General features: G+C 43.6%; 1 protein-coding gene across 1 annotated transcript in view; it reads right to left on the reverse strand.

Annotated features, from left to right (window-relative positions):
• The window catches only part of Snap29 (synaptosome associated protein 29), a 30,475-nt gene continuing 10,086 nt past the window's right edge, over positions 1-20,389 (reverse strand). The window contains exons 2-5 of the mRNA NM_053810.3: positions 11,722-11,918; positions 7,187-7,272; positions 3,742-3,837; positions 1-2,707 (exon numbers count right to left, since the gene is read on the reverse strand). Coding sequence (NP_446262.3) covers positions 2,550-2,707; positions 3,742-3,837; positions 7,187-7,272; positions 11,722-11,918 — 537 coding nt within the window. The 3' untranslated portion in view covers positions 1-2,549. The remainder of the gene's footprint in view (positions 2,708-3,741; positions 3,838-7,186; positions 7,273-11,721; positions 11,919-20,389) is intronic.

Consider the following 20,389-nt stretch of genomic DNA (forward strand, 5'->3'; position numbering starts at 1 on the left):
TAGAATTTTTTTTTTTTTACTGAAGTGATACATTATACATTTAAAATTGCACAGTTATAAGAAGAGAAGGGGAAATAAAGATGCTCTGATCTTTTGTTCTACTTGTTACATGAATGAACTTCAGGCCTCTCCTACAGAACGAGGAAAACCAATTGACGAGGTCACTCCAATGCTGGTGAGTTACAGGTCAGTAGCTGTTAGTCTTCTCTGGAGGACAGTGCACTTGTTTTGGTGGTACACGTAGCACACAGCTAACCTAAGGTTACAAATGCCGCCTCTCTGAAGGCGGGGTGTCTCAGGCTGTCTTGCAGACCTCGCATGGCAAGTAGCTCACTGGTCTGTCCACTCCACTCATGCTTGCCACCTCCCCAGCACTAACCCTTGCTAGGCCAGAGAGCAGGAGTGAGTCTTTCCTTCCTCTCCCACCATCCACAGTCACTGATTCTCTTGAGACAAGATCTTACCCTGAACCTGGAACTCATAGCCACCCTTCCACCTTGGCCTAAGTGCTGTGATTAGAGTGTCAGCCAGCAGACCTGGTTCTGGAGCTTCCCCAAGTCCTTTGTTGTCTGTGATGTGCAAACGACCCTGCTTTATAAGGCAGCACCTGCTCCAGCCAGTCTCCAGCAGGCCAACAGACAACTTCAGAGGACCACAGAGTCTGAGGAACAGGACAAAATGGACAAGGACCTCTAATGGTTTACAGGAACACGGTTTCACAGTTTCACATTCATGGAGTAAAGAAAGACTGGGAAAGGAGCGATTGGCTTCATTCATTTAGCAAAACAAAGAAAGGTTCATAAAATGTCCCTTAGCCTCAGTCAGCTGATTCCCACTAGGATGCCCATGGAAGGCATCCTCGTGTGTTCATTTCTTGGGATTGTTAATTTCTACAAGGCTATGCCTGATGGTGATAAAGAGGAACAGTTATTAGAACATGAGAAGGTTTCATAGAAAAAAAAAACACCAATAAACAATTAGGAGTGGAGATACATATGGATTGGTCTCTCTCTACATTGTTTGAGACAGGTCTGAATATATTGTCTTGGCTGGCCTGGAACTCACAGAGGTCCACTTCAGTCAGATCTTTACGTTTGGGCCCTTTCTGCCTGTGGCTGCTGTATTTTCAGGAAGGTTGGATATTTTGGGACAAGAGTGAGTTCATGTTGCTACATGAACAGTAATAGTCCTGATACCCCATCTTCTGATCCTCTCCCCAACCGTGGAGACCAACCCCAGGCCCCAGGAGAGAAGGTAGATAATTGACCACTGAGCTGCACCCCTAGCCCCACTGCGTGCTTTGCTTTAAGACTACAGACTCCAAATGCTGAAGGAAGGATCCCCAAGCAGCACAAGAGCCATGTTTTAAGGCAAGAAGGCACTGGCATTTTAGATTCTGACATATCTTACTAGTTAAAAAGTCCCCTTTACCTTCTTCAAAATGCGTGACTTTGATTTTAATATAGTCAGGTGTTCCGTGGCTTTAGTAACTCTACTGGCAGTACCAACACAAGGGAAATTTCTTGCAGGAATCAGTTTTAATTAATGCTTCTAAATATTTTCTTTTGGAAACTGAAGGGAGCAAACACTAGCTAGCTAAGAGAGTCTCCGGCCTCTTGGTCCAATCATCTGACAGACAGAGGTGAGCATCATTTGTGGGGTCTAAGTCCTAAAACTAGGTGGAGCACTTTGTAGAAATGGAGACTGCGTGGGTCTCTGGGATGGATGAGGAGACTCCAGGCACCAAATAAACACGGCCTTTGGTTCTATTCCCAGAGGCACAGGGCTCAGTGTCGAGGTTTTTAAGTAATACTCCATGCACACAAACCAACCGACAAGTTGGCTTTGAGCCGGTGGAGAAAGTCCCCACCAGAGATGGAAAGAGTGAGGTGAGAACCGGTGGGAAGAAGGGCACGTCTGTTCTCACACGCTCCCTCCCAGGTGTCATGTCTAGCAATCCTGCTCTGAGTCCTTCTGCTAAAGTGCAGGACGAGAACAGAAGATGGGGGTTGGGACAATGAAGGCAACACATTTCAGTTCTGTACAGAACATGGATCCTTTTCATGGGGAGAGAGCTACCATGTGCTCAGTTTGTGTGCAGGCATGTCCACAAGACTTGACATATGAAGATGTGGAGGGACCCTTCCTTCTGCCACAAACCCAGGGTCCCTTCACATCTGAATTCACAGTAAGGCCTCAGAGTGAGAAACATAACTAATGGGTAAGTGAAAGGCAGTGCTTACCAACACTCTGCCCACAGCTCTGCAGACACTCGTGAAATTAGAAACGCAGTGCCTTCTCTCCTTCCAGCACAGTAACCAAAGGCTCAAGGTGTTCATAATTCTCTGCTTAGACTAAAACTCAGCAGACAGCTCACAGAACTTTGTTGATCTTACCAAAATGTGGAAGATACATTTTTTCCCCATTGATACTAAAATTTCAAAGACCCACATTTGAAAACGTGTTACATTACATACTAAGTGACATCCATAAGAGTTTAACGGATTATGACTCTTCTCATCAGGACGGAGCAGAGCGTCTTCGTGTCTCTAGAGTTGCCGCACCTTTTTTTCTGTGCTTTTTATATTGACATCTAACTTGTCCACTTTGGTTGTTAGCCGGTCAAGGATGTCATCCTGCTCCTCGATTTCCGTCTGCATTCCTAAGGCTATGTCCTTTAGGCGGCCCAATCCCACAGACAGCTCATCTGTGAGAAGGAAATGACAGGCAGTCACAGTGCCTCTGGATTACAGAGTCCTGCCTGAGAGGCTGTGTGCCATATGTGTGCCAGCTTGTAGCATATGCTTCTCACAATACACAGAAGTGAAAAGAAAGATATTTACCACACAGTAATATGTAGCTAACGTAGGGAGAGGCCACCGTGTATCTCCTTTCTCCAGACAACCACTGTTAAGAGGGATTTTTTGTTGTTGTTATTTTAAGTATCATCTTGATATATAGCTCTGGCTGTAACTCACTAAGCAGTCCAGGCTGGCCCTGAGGTCACAGAGATCTCCCTGTTTCTGCTTGAGAAGATCACAGGGGTCACTAGTCCATATGGCGTTTCCCCCCTGGGTGCTGCAGAATCAAACACAGAGCCTGCATATGCTAGGGAAGCACACTGACACTTAGTCATTTCCCTAGTCTCTTTATAGTTTTCATTTCAAGTTAGGAGCTCACAGATTTTTTAGGGTGGCCTTGAACTTGCAGTCCTCCTGTCTCAGCCATGCAGGTGGCTGGGACTAAGTCTGGCATACTATACTATGTTTCCTGGGGTCTTTGAAACCTGTGATCTTGTATTTCCTGGAAAGTAAAAGTAGGGAGTCACTCGTGCCTCATGAAACTTCTTGGGTTTGAGGACGGTGAGGCCAGGAGAGGAAGGCTGAGATAAAGGAGCATGGTTGGTTCTGGGGACAGCCTCGGTGGGTATGAGCATTTGCTGAGCAGACATGAGGACCTGAGTTCAGATTCTTAGCACCCTCACAAAAGCTGTGTGGCTTTATCCTGGGATGCACTTAAGCCCCAGAGATGCCTAGGTCTGCTCTGGAGCCACGTAAGAGGTGGCATGGCTGGACTGAGCGTAGGAATGGAGGAGTGGACAGGTTCCTGAGAGGTGAGGCAGTGAGAGGGACATGGCTGTGGGGTATGACATGCAGGAGGGCACAGTGACGTGTCAGTGCTGGGTGCTCCTACTGGGCTCCGCACAGACTGACTGGAGGCTGCTGTAGTTCCCAAACTTACCTAGGTTGCTGTCAATCTTCTGGTGATAAGCTCTAAGGCTTGAGTTCTTTGGGTAAACCTCAGTATTCACAGTAGAAGCAGGGACAGAGTCTAGTTCTGAAAAAACACCAGAGGGACAGTTAACTGATTGGTTGCTGCTCCATGAAATTGGCCCTAGGGATCTGTCCCCAGGAACACCAGGAAAGGACTTAAGGGGTGGGAGGAAGGAGGTGAGAGGCTCTTGAGGCTGTGAAGAGGAACAGGAGTGGGAATGGGACAGGTTTTCAGGCTGGAGATGACAGGTCTGAGCTCCGGCTGGTTAGATATGTAAAAAGATGTATATAACAGGAACTCTCAATGCAAAACTGCAGGCTCACAGGCAAGCTCTGGGGACAGGCTGTTTCATTATTTTAGGGTTTTTTGATCCTGAGGATTGGAACCAGGCCTTGTGCACGATAGGCAAGCACTCTTCTGTTGAGGTATCCCACAAATTCTCCTTACCCTGTGTGTGTGTGCGTGTGAGTGTGCGTGTACATGCGTGTCTGTGTGTGTGTGAGACAGAGCCTTGCTATGCTGCACAAGCTGACCTCAAACTCTGTGCTCAAGCTATTTCTGAAATGGCTGGGACTATAGGTGCATGCTACTACACCTGGCAGAGCTGGCAGAGGCAGGTTTAAAAATTCCCATGTGTGGTGGTGAATGCCTGTAACCCTAGCACATGGAGCAAGATGAATTAGAGGCCAAAACAAAATAAAGTAAAATGGAATAAAAAGGAAACCATATCAAACCATACGAAACACACAAAAAAGAAATATCAAAATTGTTGTCTGGTGTGATGGTTTGCAGCTGAAATCCCAGCACTTGGCAGGATAAGGCATCAGGATCATGAATTCAAAGTCAGCCAGGGCTATGTAGTAAGACTGCCTCAAAGAAACCAAAGGAAGTGGAGCTATGTTACCAAACTGAGATTAAGGATATTATTTGGAAATTTATTTTTATGCTGTCGTTTCACTTAAACAAGCAAAAAGGAAATGCTAGGCAATATGTTTGCCTAAGAAATGTTCCTTGAAATTTCATTTGTAAACATATCCAGAAATAATGTTCTTCATCTTCTTTTGGGACAGGGTCATATGTAGTTCAGTTTGGCCTTGAACTTGGTATGTAGCTGAGGGTGGCCTTGAGGATTAGTCCTCTGTCTCTATCTCCCAAGTTGTGTGCTACCACCCCCCTTCTCCCTCCCTCTGCCTCCCCTTCTCTCCCCCCTCTCCCCCCTCCCTTCTTCTCCCTCCCTCCCTCCTTCTCTTTCTCCCTCCCTCTGAGACAGTTCCCCATGGTGTTCCAGTCTGGACTTGAACCCATGGCCACCCTCTTTTTTTTTTTTTGGTTCTTTTTTTCGGAGCTGGGGACCGAACCCAGGGCCTTGCGCTTCCTAGGTAAGCGCTCTACCACTGAGCTAAATCCCCAGCCCCATGGCCACCCTCTTGCCTCAGTCTCCCAAGTGATAGGATTAAGTGTAAACCACCATCCCCAGTCACCAGTTTCTCTCTTTGGAGGAAATGTCCCTCTGTAGGTTTAGCACGCAGTTTTTCCTGACTATCTGTGTATGATTGGTCCAAGATCCTCCTGAAAGCTGGGGATGCCCAAATTCCTTGTGCAATAATACAGTTTCAATGTACTTCTCATATATGACATCATTTCTGTATCACACAATATTTAATGCAGAATAAGTGCTTTGTAAATGGCTGCTTTATTGTTTAACTAATGGCAAGAAATCAAAATCTTGTACAGTTCAGTATGACGTTTGCCCTCCTGTTTTGTCTATAGTGCTTGGACGCCACCATACCGGGCTATGATTTTTTGTTTGTCTGTTTTCTGAATATCTTACATCATCAGTTTGTTGAATTAAAAGATATGGGACTTGTGATACAAAGGGTCTGACTGCATTTCCTCCAGTACTAACTACTGAAGTCAATCTCTCTATAAAACACCCGTTTCCTTTTACTCTTTTAGCAAGTACCACACAAATGAGAGCCACCTTTAATGCCCTCAAGTTGTGTCTTTGGATGTAGACTTTTTTTTTTTGTACTTCTTCAGGGCATAGTGGTGAAATGGCTTTCCTTGAGCCTTGTACATTTCAGTTTTCTCTTTCTCTCTCGGTTTGTGCCTTTCCAGAATAAACTGTGTTTACGTCAATCTGTCTTGACTTCTGACTCTTCCTTCACCAGGTCTCTCTGTCCCCCCTCCCCTCCCTGAGACAAAGTCTCCCCATGTTTTCCCAGCTAAGCCTGGGATTCACTGTGTAGCCAAGGCTGGACTCAAAGTTTCACCAATACTCCTATTTCTGTCTCCCAAGGGCTGGGATTGTAGGTATGTCCACCACGCATAGCCATCGGGTCTCTCTTTTATTTGTTCATGTGTGGTGTATGTGCACTTATGTGTGCAAGTGACCATGCACAGTCATACGGAAGTCAGAGGACACCCAATGTCTTCCTCTGCTGTTGTCCATCGTGGTGGACTGAATGAAAACGGCCTCCATAGGTTCCAGTTTAAATACCTGGTTCCCAGTTGGTGAAATTGTTTGAGAAGGATTAGGAAGTATGGTCTTTTGGAGGAGGTGTGTGACATGGCATAGACTCTGAGGCTTCCAAAGCTTCCCACCATCACTAGTGTTCTCTGTCTCCTGCTTGTGAGCTCTTAACTGGTCCTGCGGCCATTATGGATCCCACCCTTCAAAACCGTAAACTCAACCTAACGCTTTCTTTGAAAGTTGCCTTGGTCTTGGTATTTTACCACAGCAATAAAAAAGTCCGCCTCAGTTTCTAAGACAGTCTCTCATAGAATCTGAAGCTCATCATTTTGGCTAGACTAGCCAGCCAGCCAGTTGCTGGGATCTACCTGCCTCTGCCCTGCAATTCTGGGATCACAGGAACACAGAATGACATTTACATGAGGACTGGAGATTTTACCTTTGTCTCCTTTGAGATATTTCATGTATCTCATCTGTTTTTCTATTTATCTATTATCTGTTTATCTATCTTTTTATTTATTTTATTATTTTTTTCTTTTTTTCGGAGCTGGGGACCGAACCCAGGGCCTTGCGCTTGCTAGGCACGTGCTCTACCACTGAGCTAAATTCCCAACCCCGGTTTTTTTTTTTTTAAACTACTAGAATTTCTCAGAGCTACACCACTTGAGGGTTCATGTTCAGTGGGATACAGGTTCCCATGTCCTTATTCAGACTCCATGGGGCAGTGATGTAGGGAGGAAGCCCTTGGAAACACATACCTATGGTTTCCCAAGAACACCCTGTATCCCTGATGTCATCACTCAGCATGTGGGATGTTATACTGGAGTCTCTGCCCATCACTGTAGAGAGGTGGCTGTCCCCAAATTGGTACTTTAGTTTAACCTGGGGACCCAATTCCACAAGGATCCAGACGTGAGTTTTACACACATCTTCACTTACCTGCATCATGTAGCCTTCTGAGGTTTGGGTGGCTGGCTTGGTACTTGCTTTCCTGATCTTTACTTGTATTTATGGCTTCTTTCAATCTTAAAATGAAATAAAAAAATATAACATTACGAGAGATACCCAGGACAATGTCATCTCTGCGCCAGAGTGTGCCAGCCACTATCCCTTTGCGCTGCATAACCAATGCTTTTTTTTGTTGACCTATGGAACACCCTGGGAATAGTGTGGGTACACAGTGGGTTGAGAGAGACCTTACAAAGGATAAGTAGTCCTTAAAGCCGGTGGATAACAAGTGTATACAATGACCAAGTGGGGACCTTTGATGAAGGGTCAGTAAATTACTCAAAACTGACCCACTAGCCATTTTCCTTACCTTTTTTTTTTTTTTTAAAGTAGTCCACTCTGGCCTCAGTTCCAACATGTAGCTTCAGAAGATGACTTTAAATTCCTGATCTTCCTGCCTTTACCTCCCAAGTGCTGAGGCTACAGGCTTGTACCTTATCTGGCCCTACATTTTAAACATTGTGATAACATATACATAACGTAAAAACCCACACTTATTTATAGTTATACGCAATGAGTGGCTTTTACACATGACCACTTGTGCTGAATGAATGATAGGTAATGTTGGGTTAGAAACTTATGTCTTGAAAACAAAACAAAACAAAGAACAACCCGGTGTCTCAGGGCTGGAGAGCTGGCTCAGCAGTTAAAAGCACTTGCTTCTCAGCCAGAGGATCCAAGTTCAGATCTAAGCACCTACACTGGGAAGCCAACAACTACTTGTAACTCTAGGTCTGTGGGAGCTGACACTCTGACCTCTGTGGGTAACCACACACATGTGACAGACATACTCAGTGAGGCACAGATTAAAACAAAACAGAACAAAACAATTTAATAAGACTCCCCCCAAACACACATACAAGAAACAAGCAAAACCCAGAGTTCTACGTAACCTAGGCTGGCCCTAAACCACCAATCCAGAGCCCGGCTATTGGGACTGCAGCACCAGGGAAGCACATGATGCACATACACACAGGTAGGCAAACATACATACACATACAGTAAATACACTTAAAAGGAAAAATTAAGATAGTGTGTGTGTATATGTATGTGTATGTGTGTGTACGTGTGTATGTGTGCATGTGTGCACGTGTGCGTGCGTGCGTGTGTGTGTGTGTGTATGTGTGTGTGTGTGTGTGTGTGTGTGTGTGTGTGTGTGTGTGTATACACCTTATGAGAACCCAGAGAGGGGCATTAGATTCTTTGTAACTGAGTTATGGGTAGTTATGAACCATCACGTGGACGCTGGAAGCTGTACTGAGCCACCTCTTCCCACCTCTTTGGCTGCTCTTCCATTGCTTTTTCTTTTTTTAAAGATTTATTTATTTTATGTATGAGTACACTGTCACTGTCTTCAGACACACCAGAAGAGGGCATCAGATCCCATTACAGATGGTGCTGAGCCACCATGTGGTTGCTGGGAATTGAACTCAGGACCTCTCTCCAGCTCTTCTGTTGCTTTTTGAGAGAGGCTCTCACTCTATATCCCAGGCTAGCCCCTAGCTCACTATTCGAGTGCTGGGATTATAAGGATGCACCAACATAAACTGGCTGGAAACTTAACCTTTCAGTGTGATTAAGAATTTTATTTCTTTTTTTTTTTCTTTCTTCTTTTCTTTTCTTTTTTTTTTTTCCGGAGCTGGGGACCGAACCCAGGACCTTGCGCTTGCTAGGCAAGTGCTCTACCACTGAGCTAAATCCCCAACCCCAAGAATTTTATTTCTTGACGCTAGGGGCATGGTACTGGGAGACAGCTCAGTCTGTGGGTGTGCTGCACAAGCCTGAGGACCTGGGTTTGGATCCTCAACGCCTACAGAAAAAGGCAGGTGCACTGTTTCTAGTTTCTGTCAACCCAGCTCTGGGGATGGGGTGGGGTATTAACAAGTAGATCCCTACAGCTTACTGGCCAGCCAGCCTAGCCAGCTGGTAAGCTCCAGGTTCAGCTAAAGAGCCTATCTCAAAAAACAAGCATGGGTTTAGTCTGCTTCTTTTAATATAACTGTAGCCATTTTGTATCCAGTCTCCATTTTGTTCATAGGGTGAAATTAAGTTCAGGTTCTCTGACTCTACTTCCCAGACGTAATTTTCAATAGCCAACACTGAGGGATGTTATGAATAAGCCAAAAAGTTATGGTCGAATCACTTGTACCTTGCTATCTTAGTGTTCTGAAATTCCCCTGTTCATCACCCTCCCTACCTCAGTCAGGACCAATCAGCTTAAAGGTTGGCTGATAATCCTTTGTGTAGTGAGCCCAAGATGCTGTACCACTCCACTGCTTGCCTTTGAACTTTTTTTTTTTTCTTCTTTTTTTTGGAGCTGGGGACCGAACCCAGGGCCTTGCGCTTGCGCTTGCTAGGCAAGCGCTCTACCACTGAGCTAAATCCCCAACCCCTCCTTTGAACTTTTGAACCCGGTTTTTCCTATAAAAAGCCTGCCCTGAGGTCAGATTGGTGCTACAGTTAGGTTTCCTTCTTGTGGACCTGGACGTGCAGTATTATGGTGTGTGTTCAATAAACTATTCTTGCTTCACTGGGATTGGTGCATGTGTGGTTTGTGTGGCGACTCCCAGACTCCAACAGTAAGAAAGACGTCCCTGAAGTTAAAAGTATTTGTTGCTTTTGTAGAGGACCTGGGTTCTGTCCTCAGCACCTATATGGTAGGCAACCATCTTTAACTCCAGTTCTAAGGGATTTAGTATCTTCTGGTCTCCATGGGTACCTGGTGTACACACTCACATACATGTAGGCAAAAAACACATACATATAAAATAAAAATAAGTAAGGTTCTTTCTTGTTTGTTTTTTGTTCTGTTGTGTTTTGTTTTGTTTTGAGACAGGGTTTCTCTGTGTAACCCTGGCTGTCCTGGAACTGAGATCCACCTACCTCTGCTTCCCGAGAGCTGGGCCACAATTGTCCCACAAACAAAAGTCTTAAAAAGCCCATGTGGTAGAGAAATAACTAAGGAAGACACTTGACTCTGGCTTCCACACGCATAAGTTACCTCTACACACCAGCATGCACACATGTGCTCACATGGACACACACACCCTAATATATTAATACTAATTTTTTCTTTAAAGACAGGACCTCACTATATAGGTCTGGCTGTCCTAGAACTCACAAGGTAGAGCAGGCTGGCCTTGAACTCTGCCTCCCCAGTGCTGGGATTAAAGGCATTATGCCACTATGTCCAAATAACTTTTAAAAGAGATTTTTTAGACTTTTATTCATTTTTTAAAAAATATTTATTTATTTATTATATATAAATACACTGTAGCTGTCTTCAGGCACACCAGAAGAGGGCATCATTACAGATGGTTGTGAGCCACCATGTGGTTGCTGGGATTTGAACTCAGGACCTTTGGAAGAGCAGTCAGTGCTCTTGACCACTGAGCCATCTCTCAGGCCCTGTTCTTTTTTTGTCTTATACCTTTTTTTTTAAAGAGATTATTTTATGTTTGCCTACATGTATGTATGTGCACCATGTGTGTATTTGGTGCTCAGAGGTCAGAAGAAGGGACTGAATTCCCTGGAACTGGAGTTACAGGCAGTTGTGAGCCACCACATGGGTGCTGGCAACTGGACCCTCGTCTTCTGTAAGAGTGACAAGTGCCCTTAGCTACTGGGCCATCTCCCTAGTCCTGCCTTATAATTGAACATGGGGTGCTGAAGCCTGCCAGCTCCTTTTGTATGATTTCACTGTATTTCTGCTCAAAATTTTTGAGGTAAACAATCTATAATTTTAAAGTATAAATTAATGGACAGATTAGGTTAGATATAGATGGAAAGGAGAGTTTTACATACTTATATATATGTGTGTGAAACATATTTTGTATGTATGATTATATTTTGTGTGGTGGTGGGGATGGAATCTAGGACTTCAAATGTTAGGCAAGCTTTCTACTAATAAACCACATTCCTATTCTACATATGTACATGTTTCTATGTATGTATGATACATGAATTACATTTATTTATTTTGTGTGTGTAACTATGTATGGAGATCAGAGGAAAAGTTGTTGGGAGTTTATTCTCTGTTTCCAACCAGTTCACTAGGCTCGGTGGCCAGCACGTTTACCTGGGAGCCATATCACCAGCTCAGCCATATCTGTTTCTTTGTTTTGCTGAGTTTTGCAAGACCAGTCTCATGGCCTGCTATTACCTGCCTCAGTCTCTTCAACAGCTGAGATTACACACAGGCCCCACTGTGTCTGGCTTTTGGGATGACTTGATAAACAAACATTCTGTAAAAAGAGGCACATTTTTAACCCTTCAGTGCTGGAGTATTTTTTATGAGTTAAATCAACAGTTGGGTGAAAGAGGAGGGATTTCTCTTCAGCAAGACTGAAGGTGAGTATTCCACGGGGTTCTAAGATACTTTGATGGCATCGACAGGGTCTGAAGGCCCTGGCTCCTTCCACAGAGCCCATCTGCTTTATGTAGGCACATGGAGATGCCACACTTACCTGCTGCTGGGCTGGGGGACGATGCTGCCATTCTGCTCAGGTGGAGGCTCTACTGGTTTGGATTTGAAGTAGTTGATGAATCCTCCAAACACACTCTTGATGCTGTTGATATGTTTCTGGCTCATCTTCAAGTCCTGATCCATCTTGTCCACCATCTTCTCCGTGTGTTCTAGGACTCCTCGCTGCCGGACCAGCTCCTGCAGAAGCAAGAGATAGTAGCATCGTGCCATTTCCCTACTTCCAGAGTCATAGTATATTAAGTCTGGAGCTGGGAAGACAGCTCCACCGGGAGAGCGCCTACCTGGTTTGCACAAAATCCTGGGTTTGGTCCTTAGCACTCTATCAACCAGGCCTGGCACAATGTGAGAGGCAGAGGCAAGAGGATTAGTTTACTGTTATATCTGGCTACATGGTGACTTGTAGGCTATCCTCAGCCAGGTGAGACCCAGTCACAAAAAATAGTCTAGATAGGAATAGTAGCCCATGCTCTTTGCCCCAGCACTTGGGGACTTTGGAGAAAGGGACAGGCGGGTTGGTATAACTTCTCAGCCAGGCCAGGACTTTGTCTGGCTTCCTGCAGGGGTACTGCTGCTTCCACCCTTTTCTAGAATATTAGACTATTACAAAGTAATGGGCTTCCTTGTACCATCTCCCTCCAGCTCCCCCGAACTTCTAGGCCAGTCAGGATTACATAGAGAGACCTTGCCTGAAAAAGAGTTTAAAGTCGCATATTTATTATTCTGGCGGAGGGGTGGTGTTCGCACGTGGAGATCAGGGGAAGACTTGAGGGTGACTTCTCTCCTTTTACCAGGTAGGTGCTGAGGCTCCTTAAGTTATTAGGGTTGACAGTATGAATTGATCCAGCCCGCTGGCCCCTTTATGCCACTTCACATAACGTTAGCTTTGCTCCCCTGCTCTCCTCTGTCCCTGCTGGACCGTTACAGACCCTGGTCCGGTCCTGTATTCCTTCTCCCACTCAAGATTCACATGGTCCAGGATCCTTCCCACCTATCTTAAAGCAACACTCCCATGTTAGAGGCCCTTTTCAAGTTTCACAGACTCTACCCACACTTACTCCAACTTAAACAGAAATCATGTTTTAAGTTAGAAATTAGGATTCAAGTCTAGCATGGTGGCATACATCTTTAGCCCCAGCACTCAGGAGGCAGAGGCAAGCAGATCTCTGTGGGTTCAAGGCCAGCCTGAATCTGGTGGTATACATAGTGAGTTCTGGACTACGTAGGAAAACCCTGTCTCAAAACCAAAACCAAGCAAACTACAGAACAGCCAAACAAGTGAGCAAGAGTACAAGAGAGTGAGAGAGAGGAAACCATGATTTGCTTGAGAGAACATGTGAGATGTTTATCTTTCTGAGCCTAGATTACAGTACTTAAGGTAATATTTCCTAGTTTCATATATTTCCCTACACATTTCGTAATTTCTGTATGGTTGAATAGAATTCCACTATGTACATGTACCACAGTTTCATGCTTCATTTGTCCATTAAAACTTTTTGGATTTATTTTATGTATCTGAGTGTTTTGCTCACATGTATATACAGGTGCCACTTATGTGACTGCTGCTTATAGAGATCAAAGAAGGGCACTGGATCTCCTGGAACTGGAGTTTTGGATGTCTGTGAACCACCATGCAGGCTGGGAACTGAACCTGGGTCCTCTACAAGAGCAAGTGCTCTTAACTACTAAGCCATCTCTCCAGCCTCTACTTACCCATCTATAGACATCTAGGCCAATTCCATGCTCTTGGTATTGTAGAAAGAACAGGAATAAACACAGAATCCTTTGGCTATACACTTGGCAGCACATATCTAGACCACTATTTCTAGAGTTTGTGAGGATTTCCACACTGATCCCATAATGGCTACCTCAGCTATATTCTCACTGCAGTGAATAGTGTTCCTTTCTCCTACATCTTTGCCAGCATTTGTTGTACTTTGTCTTCTTTCCCTTCCTCCCTTTTTCCCTTTCTCTTTCTTCCTTTTTTGTTCAGACAGGGTTTATCTGTATAGCCCTGGCTGGCCTTGAATTTAAACTCACAGAGATCTGCCTGCCTTTGCCTCTCAAGAGCTGGGATTAAAGGCATTTAATGTGTGGTGGTTTGAATAGCAACGTTCCCCATAGACCCGTGTGTTTGAATGCTTGGTCCATAAGGGAAGTGGCACTATTAGGAGATGTGGCCTTATTGGACTAGGTATGGCCGAATTGGAGGAAGTGTCTCACTGTGGGGCTTTGAGGTCTCCTATGCTCAAGCTATATACTCAGTGTGGAGTCTCCTTCTGCTGCATGCAGATCAAGATGTAGAACTCTCAGCTCCTTCCGTGTCTGCCTGGACACGGCCATGCTTCCTAGCTTGATAATGGACTGAACCTCTGAACTTGTAAGCCAGCCCCAATTAAATGTTTTCCTTTATAAGCGTTGCCTTGGTCATGGTGTCTGTTCACAAGAATAAAACCCTAACTAAGACAGCATGTGTCACCATAGTCCAGTTTGTGTGTGTGTGTGTGTGTGTGTGTGTGTGTGTGTGTGTGTGTGTGTGTGTGTGTTTGAGACAGAATTTCACTATATAGTCTTGGCTATTCTAGAAACAGGCCTAGACCAGACTGGTCTCAAATTCAGAGATCCACCTGCTTCTGCCTCTTGGTATTAGGATTAAAGGTATGAAATATAATGCCTGGGGTTGGGGATTTAGCTCAGTGGTAGAGCGCTTGCCTAGCAAGCGCAAGGCCCTGGGTTTGGTCCCCAGCTCCGGAAAAAAAAAAAAAAAAAAAAAAAGGAAATATAATGCCTGTCCAAGTTGTTAGAACTTTTAAAATATTTATTATCCAAATTCCTTCCTTTGAGAACCATCTGTGAAGTTTATTGGCCCACTTATTAACTAACAGTGTGGTGGTTTGAATATGCTTGGCCCAGGGAGTGGCACTATAAGGAGGTGTGGCTTTGTTGAAGTAGGCGTGTCACTGTAGGCATGGACTTTAAGACCCTCATCCCAGTTGCCTGGAAGCTAGTCTTCTAGCTGGCTTTGGAATAAGATGTAGAACTCTCGGCTCCTCCTGCACCATGCCTGCCTGGATGCTGCCATGCTCCAGCCTTGATGATAATGGACTGAACCTGTAAGCCAGCCCCAGTTAAATGTTGTCCTTATAAGACTTGCCTTGGTTGTGGTGTCAGTTCACAGCAGTAGAACCCTAACTAAGGTATCTTTGATGGGAACTGGTTCTACATATAAGATGCTTCCACAGCATGGTGGTGCCAGGGTGTGGCTAGTGCACTTCCCTTCTGAGTTATCTCACTAGTTCACTTTTTCAACATATAGAATGAAGTGTATTTGGGCTTATGGCCCCAGTGTGGTAAGAGTCCATCATGACAAGGAGACATAGCAGTAAGAGACAGGTATGATGGTAGGAACAGGGGGCTAAGGGCTCATATCCTGGACAACAAGCAGGAAACAAAAAGCTGGCCTGTAATTTTTATTTATTTATTTATTTATTTTTGAGATGGGGTTCCTCTGTGTAGCACTGGCCATCATGAAATTTGCTCTGTAGACCAGGCTGGCCTTGAACTCAGAGACTACCTGCCTCTGCCTCCCAAGTGTTGGGATTAGAGGCATATACCATCACCACCTGACTTAATTTTTACTTTTGAGACTGAATTTGCTATGTAGCTCTGGCTGGCCTGGAATTCACTACATAGACCAAGATGGCACAGAACACATAGCGCTCTACCTGCCTCCCCCTCCTGAGTGCAGGGATTAAAGGTGTGCCCCACCACATCCAGTCCACCAGTCTTCAATTTTTACCCCTTTTGTATCTTCTTTTGTCTTCTTGTCTGGTGACTTTGAGCACCATATTGAATAAAGGTGCAGACAGAGTGTACCCGTGTCTCAGTCCAGAGTTTACAGGAAATGTCCCACCACCATTAGTTAGGGTTCTCTGCTGTGAACAGACACCATGACCATGGCATCTCTTATAAAGGACAACATTTAATTGGGGTTGGCTTAGTGCTTCAGAGGTTCAGTTCAATATCACAGTGGGAGCATGGCAGCATCCACACAGACATGGTGCTGGAGGAGGAGTTGGGAGTTCTATACCTAGACCTAAAGGCAGCCAGGAAGAGACTTGTCTTCCCAGGCAGCCAAGAGGAGGCTCACATCTACATTGGGTGGAGCCTGTGCATAGAAACCTCAAAGCCACCCCCTGCTGTGATACACTTCCTCCAACAAGGCCATACCTAATAGTGCCATCCCTGTGGGCCAAGCATTCAAATACTTGAGTCTATAGGGGCCATATCTATTCGAACCATTACACCCCATTGTAGTTTAATGCAGCTCATGTCTGTTATGGCTTTTATTATATTAAAGTATGTTCCATCCACTCCTAGTTATTATGCCAGCTATGAGACTGTCCTATAGGCTTTGTTGTGTTAAGGTATGCTTCTTTTTCTTCTTCCTCTCATTTTGAGACAGAATCTCTGTGTTACGTAGCATTGGCTGGCCTAGAACTGCCTCCAAAATGCCAGGACTAAAGGCATCTAACATCATGCACGGCTATTATTTTTAGTTTTTCCATGACAGTTACCATGATGGCTCAATGAACTTTGTCAAATGGCTTTTCTGAGTTGATCTGCTGCTACCGATAGGTTGAACTGCATTTATTGATATATGTTGACCATCCTCACATCCCTGGGATGAAGTCAATTGGTTCTGATGTAGTCTTCCTGATGCGATCTTAAATTTGGTTTGCAAGTATCCTGTTGAAAAAATTTTCTATGTTCATCAGAGGGAGTGGTCTATAGTTTTCTTTCTGTTTTGTTCTGCCTTTTACCTAGCTTTGGTATCAGAGTTATACTAGTTTGTAGAATTAGGTTTGTAATATTATTTTTCTTTCTAGTTGGTAGGACGATTTGAAGAGTGTTGGTATTAAATCTTTCTAAAACGTTTGGAAGAATTCAACAGTAAATTCATCCACCCTGGACTTTTCTTTGGGGGAGATTCAACTATTGCCTCAGTCTCACTGCTCGTTAAGTGTTTGTATCTTGTGGTTTTAACTTTGGTAGGGCACACGCCTTTAGAAAGATATCTAAGTCTAGATTTTCCAACTTGTTGGAATATGCATTTTCTAAGTCTACCCTGATGGTCTGGATTTTACTTGTTTCTGTTCTAATTCTTCTCATTTTATTTCTAGTTTTATTAATTTGACTCTTCTCTTTCTTTTGGTTAGTTTGGCTAGGGGTTGCTCTACTTGTATTCACTTCATTCTGCCATTCTTTATTATTTTTAGCTGTCTGCTATATTTGAGTTTGGCTTATTTTTCTAGAGCCTTAAGGTGCTATATTAGGCTATTTATTTGAGACCTCCTAAATGTTTTATTGCATTAAAATTTTATCTTGTGTGTATATGTATGTGGGCACATGATCCATGGTGAACATGTGGAGGTCAAAGGAAGTGTGTTTTCTTCTTCCACTGTGTAGGTCCAAGGGGGTCAAACTGAGGTCGCCATGCTTGGTAGTAAGTGCCTTTCCTTCTTTTTTTTTTTTTTTTTTTTTTTTTTTTTCTTTTTTTCGGAGCTGGGGACCGAAGTAAGTGCCTTTCCTAATGAGCCATGCTGTTGGCTTCCAGATTTAAATTTTTTTAAAAAATTTAAAAGTTGGTAATTAATTAGCTTATATGTGTATGGGGGGGGGGTTGGTGGCTAACTGCTTGTGTTCACTGAGACCAAAGGTGTCAGATCCCCTGGAGCTGGAGTTACAGATGGTTATGAGCTGCCTGATATGGTGCTGGGAACTGAAGTCAGGTCTATTGCAAGAGTAGTGCATGTTCTTGCTCTTAACCCACTGAACTCTCCCTAGTTTTTTTTTTTTTTTTTTAAATAAGGTTCCCCTACCTGGGTTTTCATGCATGCTAGGCAAGCTTGCTACCATCAAACTGTATGTTTGTTGTTTGTTTATTTATTTATTTTTAAGACAGGGTAGCCATGTGGCCCTGGTTATCTTGGAACAGGTTCTATAGACTAGGCTCGCCTTGAACTCAGAGATCTGCCTGCTTTTGGCTCCCAAGTGCTGGGATTAAAGGCAAGGGCCACCATGCCCAGCCCATTCTAATTTTTTAAAAAAGATTTATTTATTTATTATAGTACACTGTAGCTGTATTCAGACACACCAGAAGAGGGCATCAGATCTCATTACAGATGGTTGTGAGCCACCATGTGGCTGCTGGGATTTGAACTCAGGACCTCTGGAAGAACAGTCAGTGCTCTTAACCACTGAGCCATCTCTCCAACCCTTCTAGTTTTTTATTGTGAACACTTAGAGCTGTAAAGGTCCTCGCAGGACTGCTTTGCTGTATCCTAGAGGTTCTGGTGGGTTGTGCGCTCTCATTTGTACTTGATTCTCAGAATCTTTTCACTCCCCCACACACTGCTTTTTTCAGTGACATACTGTTTATTTAAAAACATACTTGTATATTTTCTGAGGTTAGTTTTGTTATTGATTTCTAGCTTTATTTCATTCTGATCTGATAAGATGTAGATAATTATTTCAGGGTTTGGGTTTTGTTTGTTTGTGGTCTATAATGTGATAAATCTTAGAGAAGGTTGCTTGTGCCACTAGAATATGTACTCCCTATCTGTTGGATATAGTTAGCATTCGTTAGATTCCTTGTATGTACAGTTAAAATATGGTATAATTAGCTCTGGGGTTTTAACATTATTGAGTCTGGAAGACCTAAGTGTGACAATAGAGTCTTAAAGGCTCCCCATCATTACTGTGTTAGGACCTGAGGTCTTTTTGCCTTCTAAGAGTTTGCTTTATGAAATCAGGGATCCCAAGATTCAGTGCATAAATATTTACAATAGTTCTATCTTCTTGATGAATTGTTCCATAAATTAATATGAAGTAACTCTATCTTTTCTGACTAGTTTCAGTGTCAAGTCTACCTTATCAGATATGAAAACCACTGTCCTAGCTTGTCTGTAGCTGCTGTTTGCTTGGTAGTTTGATGTCCAACCTCTAACTCTTCGCTCATAAATTATGAATCCCCTTTCTATTATCTGTGTTTCTTGGAGACAACAGACATATCTTGCTTTTTAAAAAAATCCAGTCAGGTCTATGTACTTTATTAATTGGGAGTCAAGACTTATGACTTTGCTGTTTGTTGTTGCTCAGTATACTCAAAGTTCCTTTCTTTTTCCTTCGGTGGTTTTAGGTTTTTCTGGTGTGCTCCATTGGACATGACTGATTCTTTCTCAGTTTTCTTTTGTTCAAGTGTTCCTTACATGGAATGTCTTTCTCCCTGTGCTCTCATGTGTGAAACTTTCTTTTTCCTCAGAGTACGACATAAAGGAGTGCTGACTTAGTTGTCATGAATTGCCTTATCTTGTCTTGAAACATTTCTCTATTTTAATAAGTGATTTTGCTGGACATAGCAATCACAGTTGATAGTTATTTACTTTCAGGGCTTGTAATCTATCATTCCTGTAAGGGGAGGTTCTAATACTAAGGTAGGTCTAGTTTCCTAATTGGTTCTTGACTTGACAATAAAGAAGGCCGGGAACCAATTACAGTGTGGAAGGTCCAGGTGAGACTTCGGAGAGAGAAGAAGGAAAAGCAGGGAAGGAGAGAAAGGGCCTTATCATACTTTGGAGGAAGGAGGATGTTACACTCATGTAAGGCCTCAGGGAGAGCTAGGGCCTGTGGCCTCCACTACAGGAGAGAGGGAGATAATGAATTGGTAAGGATACATATTTCCAGGCAGGAAATATTTGCCCCCAGCAATTGTGCCTAGTGGGCAAGCTGTAAAATAACAGAGTTACCTATGTGTCTTTTATCCACGGATTCAAGGGTCTCAAGTGGAAGCTGAGAGAACCCCAGAGCAGAGGCTGGGGGTGGGGGGACAGAGAGGAGGGGCAGGTTGGACTTGGTGGCAGCTGATACTGGAGCTAAGCCGGGTAGAACAAAAGGGAGCCAGGAGGGGCTGGCAGTGCTGCCTCAGTCCCAGGGAAAGGTGACAGCATGCTTTTTAAAAACCTCATACAACACATTTTATGCTTTCTTGGCTTTTATGCTTTCTGATAACAGATCTGGTGTTATTCTGATGCTTTTGCCTTTGTGTGTTAGGGGGCACCTTGCCATCAAGATTTTAGTATTATTTCTTTGCTTTGGACTTTTGACATCTTGACTATGGTATGTCATGAGAAGGTCCTTCTCTGGTCATGTCTATCTGAGGTTCTAAATGCTTCCTGTGTTTGCACATCTGCTTTTCTAGGTCTGAGAAATTCTTGGCTATATTCATTAAGTAGTCTTAAGTCATTTGATTTTACCTTAGCTCCTTCTACCTAATGGCTCTTTGGTTTGGTTTCTTGAATGCATTCCAGGGTTCTGGGTAGTTTTTGGTTACATTCACTGGTTTTTTGTTTTGATTTGAATCATGTCTCAAATTTGTCTGCCACACCAGAGATTTTGTCTTCTACTTGGTCTTGTCTGTTGGTGATGTTGTTCGATTTTTGTTTGGTTGGTTTTTTTCTTTCCATGTTCACCAATTCTTTTATTTCCAGAATTTGTTTGCTTTTCAGTTTATCAACTTCCTTGCTGAACTTTTCTTCCATATTTATAAATTTTTATTTTGTTATTGATTCTTTTCCTTGCTTTAGTAACTT

This window comes from Rattus norvegicus, chromosome 11 (assembly GCF_036323735.1).
Source record: "Rattus norvegicus strain BN/NHsdMcwi chromosome 11, GRCr8, whole genome shotgun sequence".
NCBI lineage: Eukaryota > Metazoa > Chordata > Mammalia > Rodentia > Muridae > Rattus > Rattus norvegicus.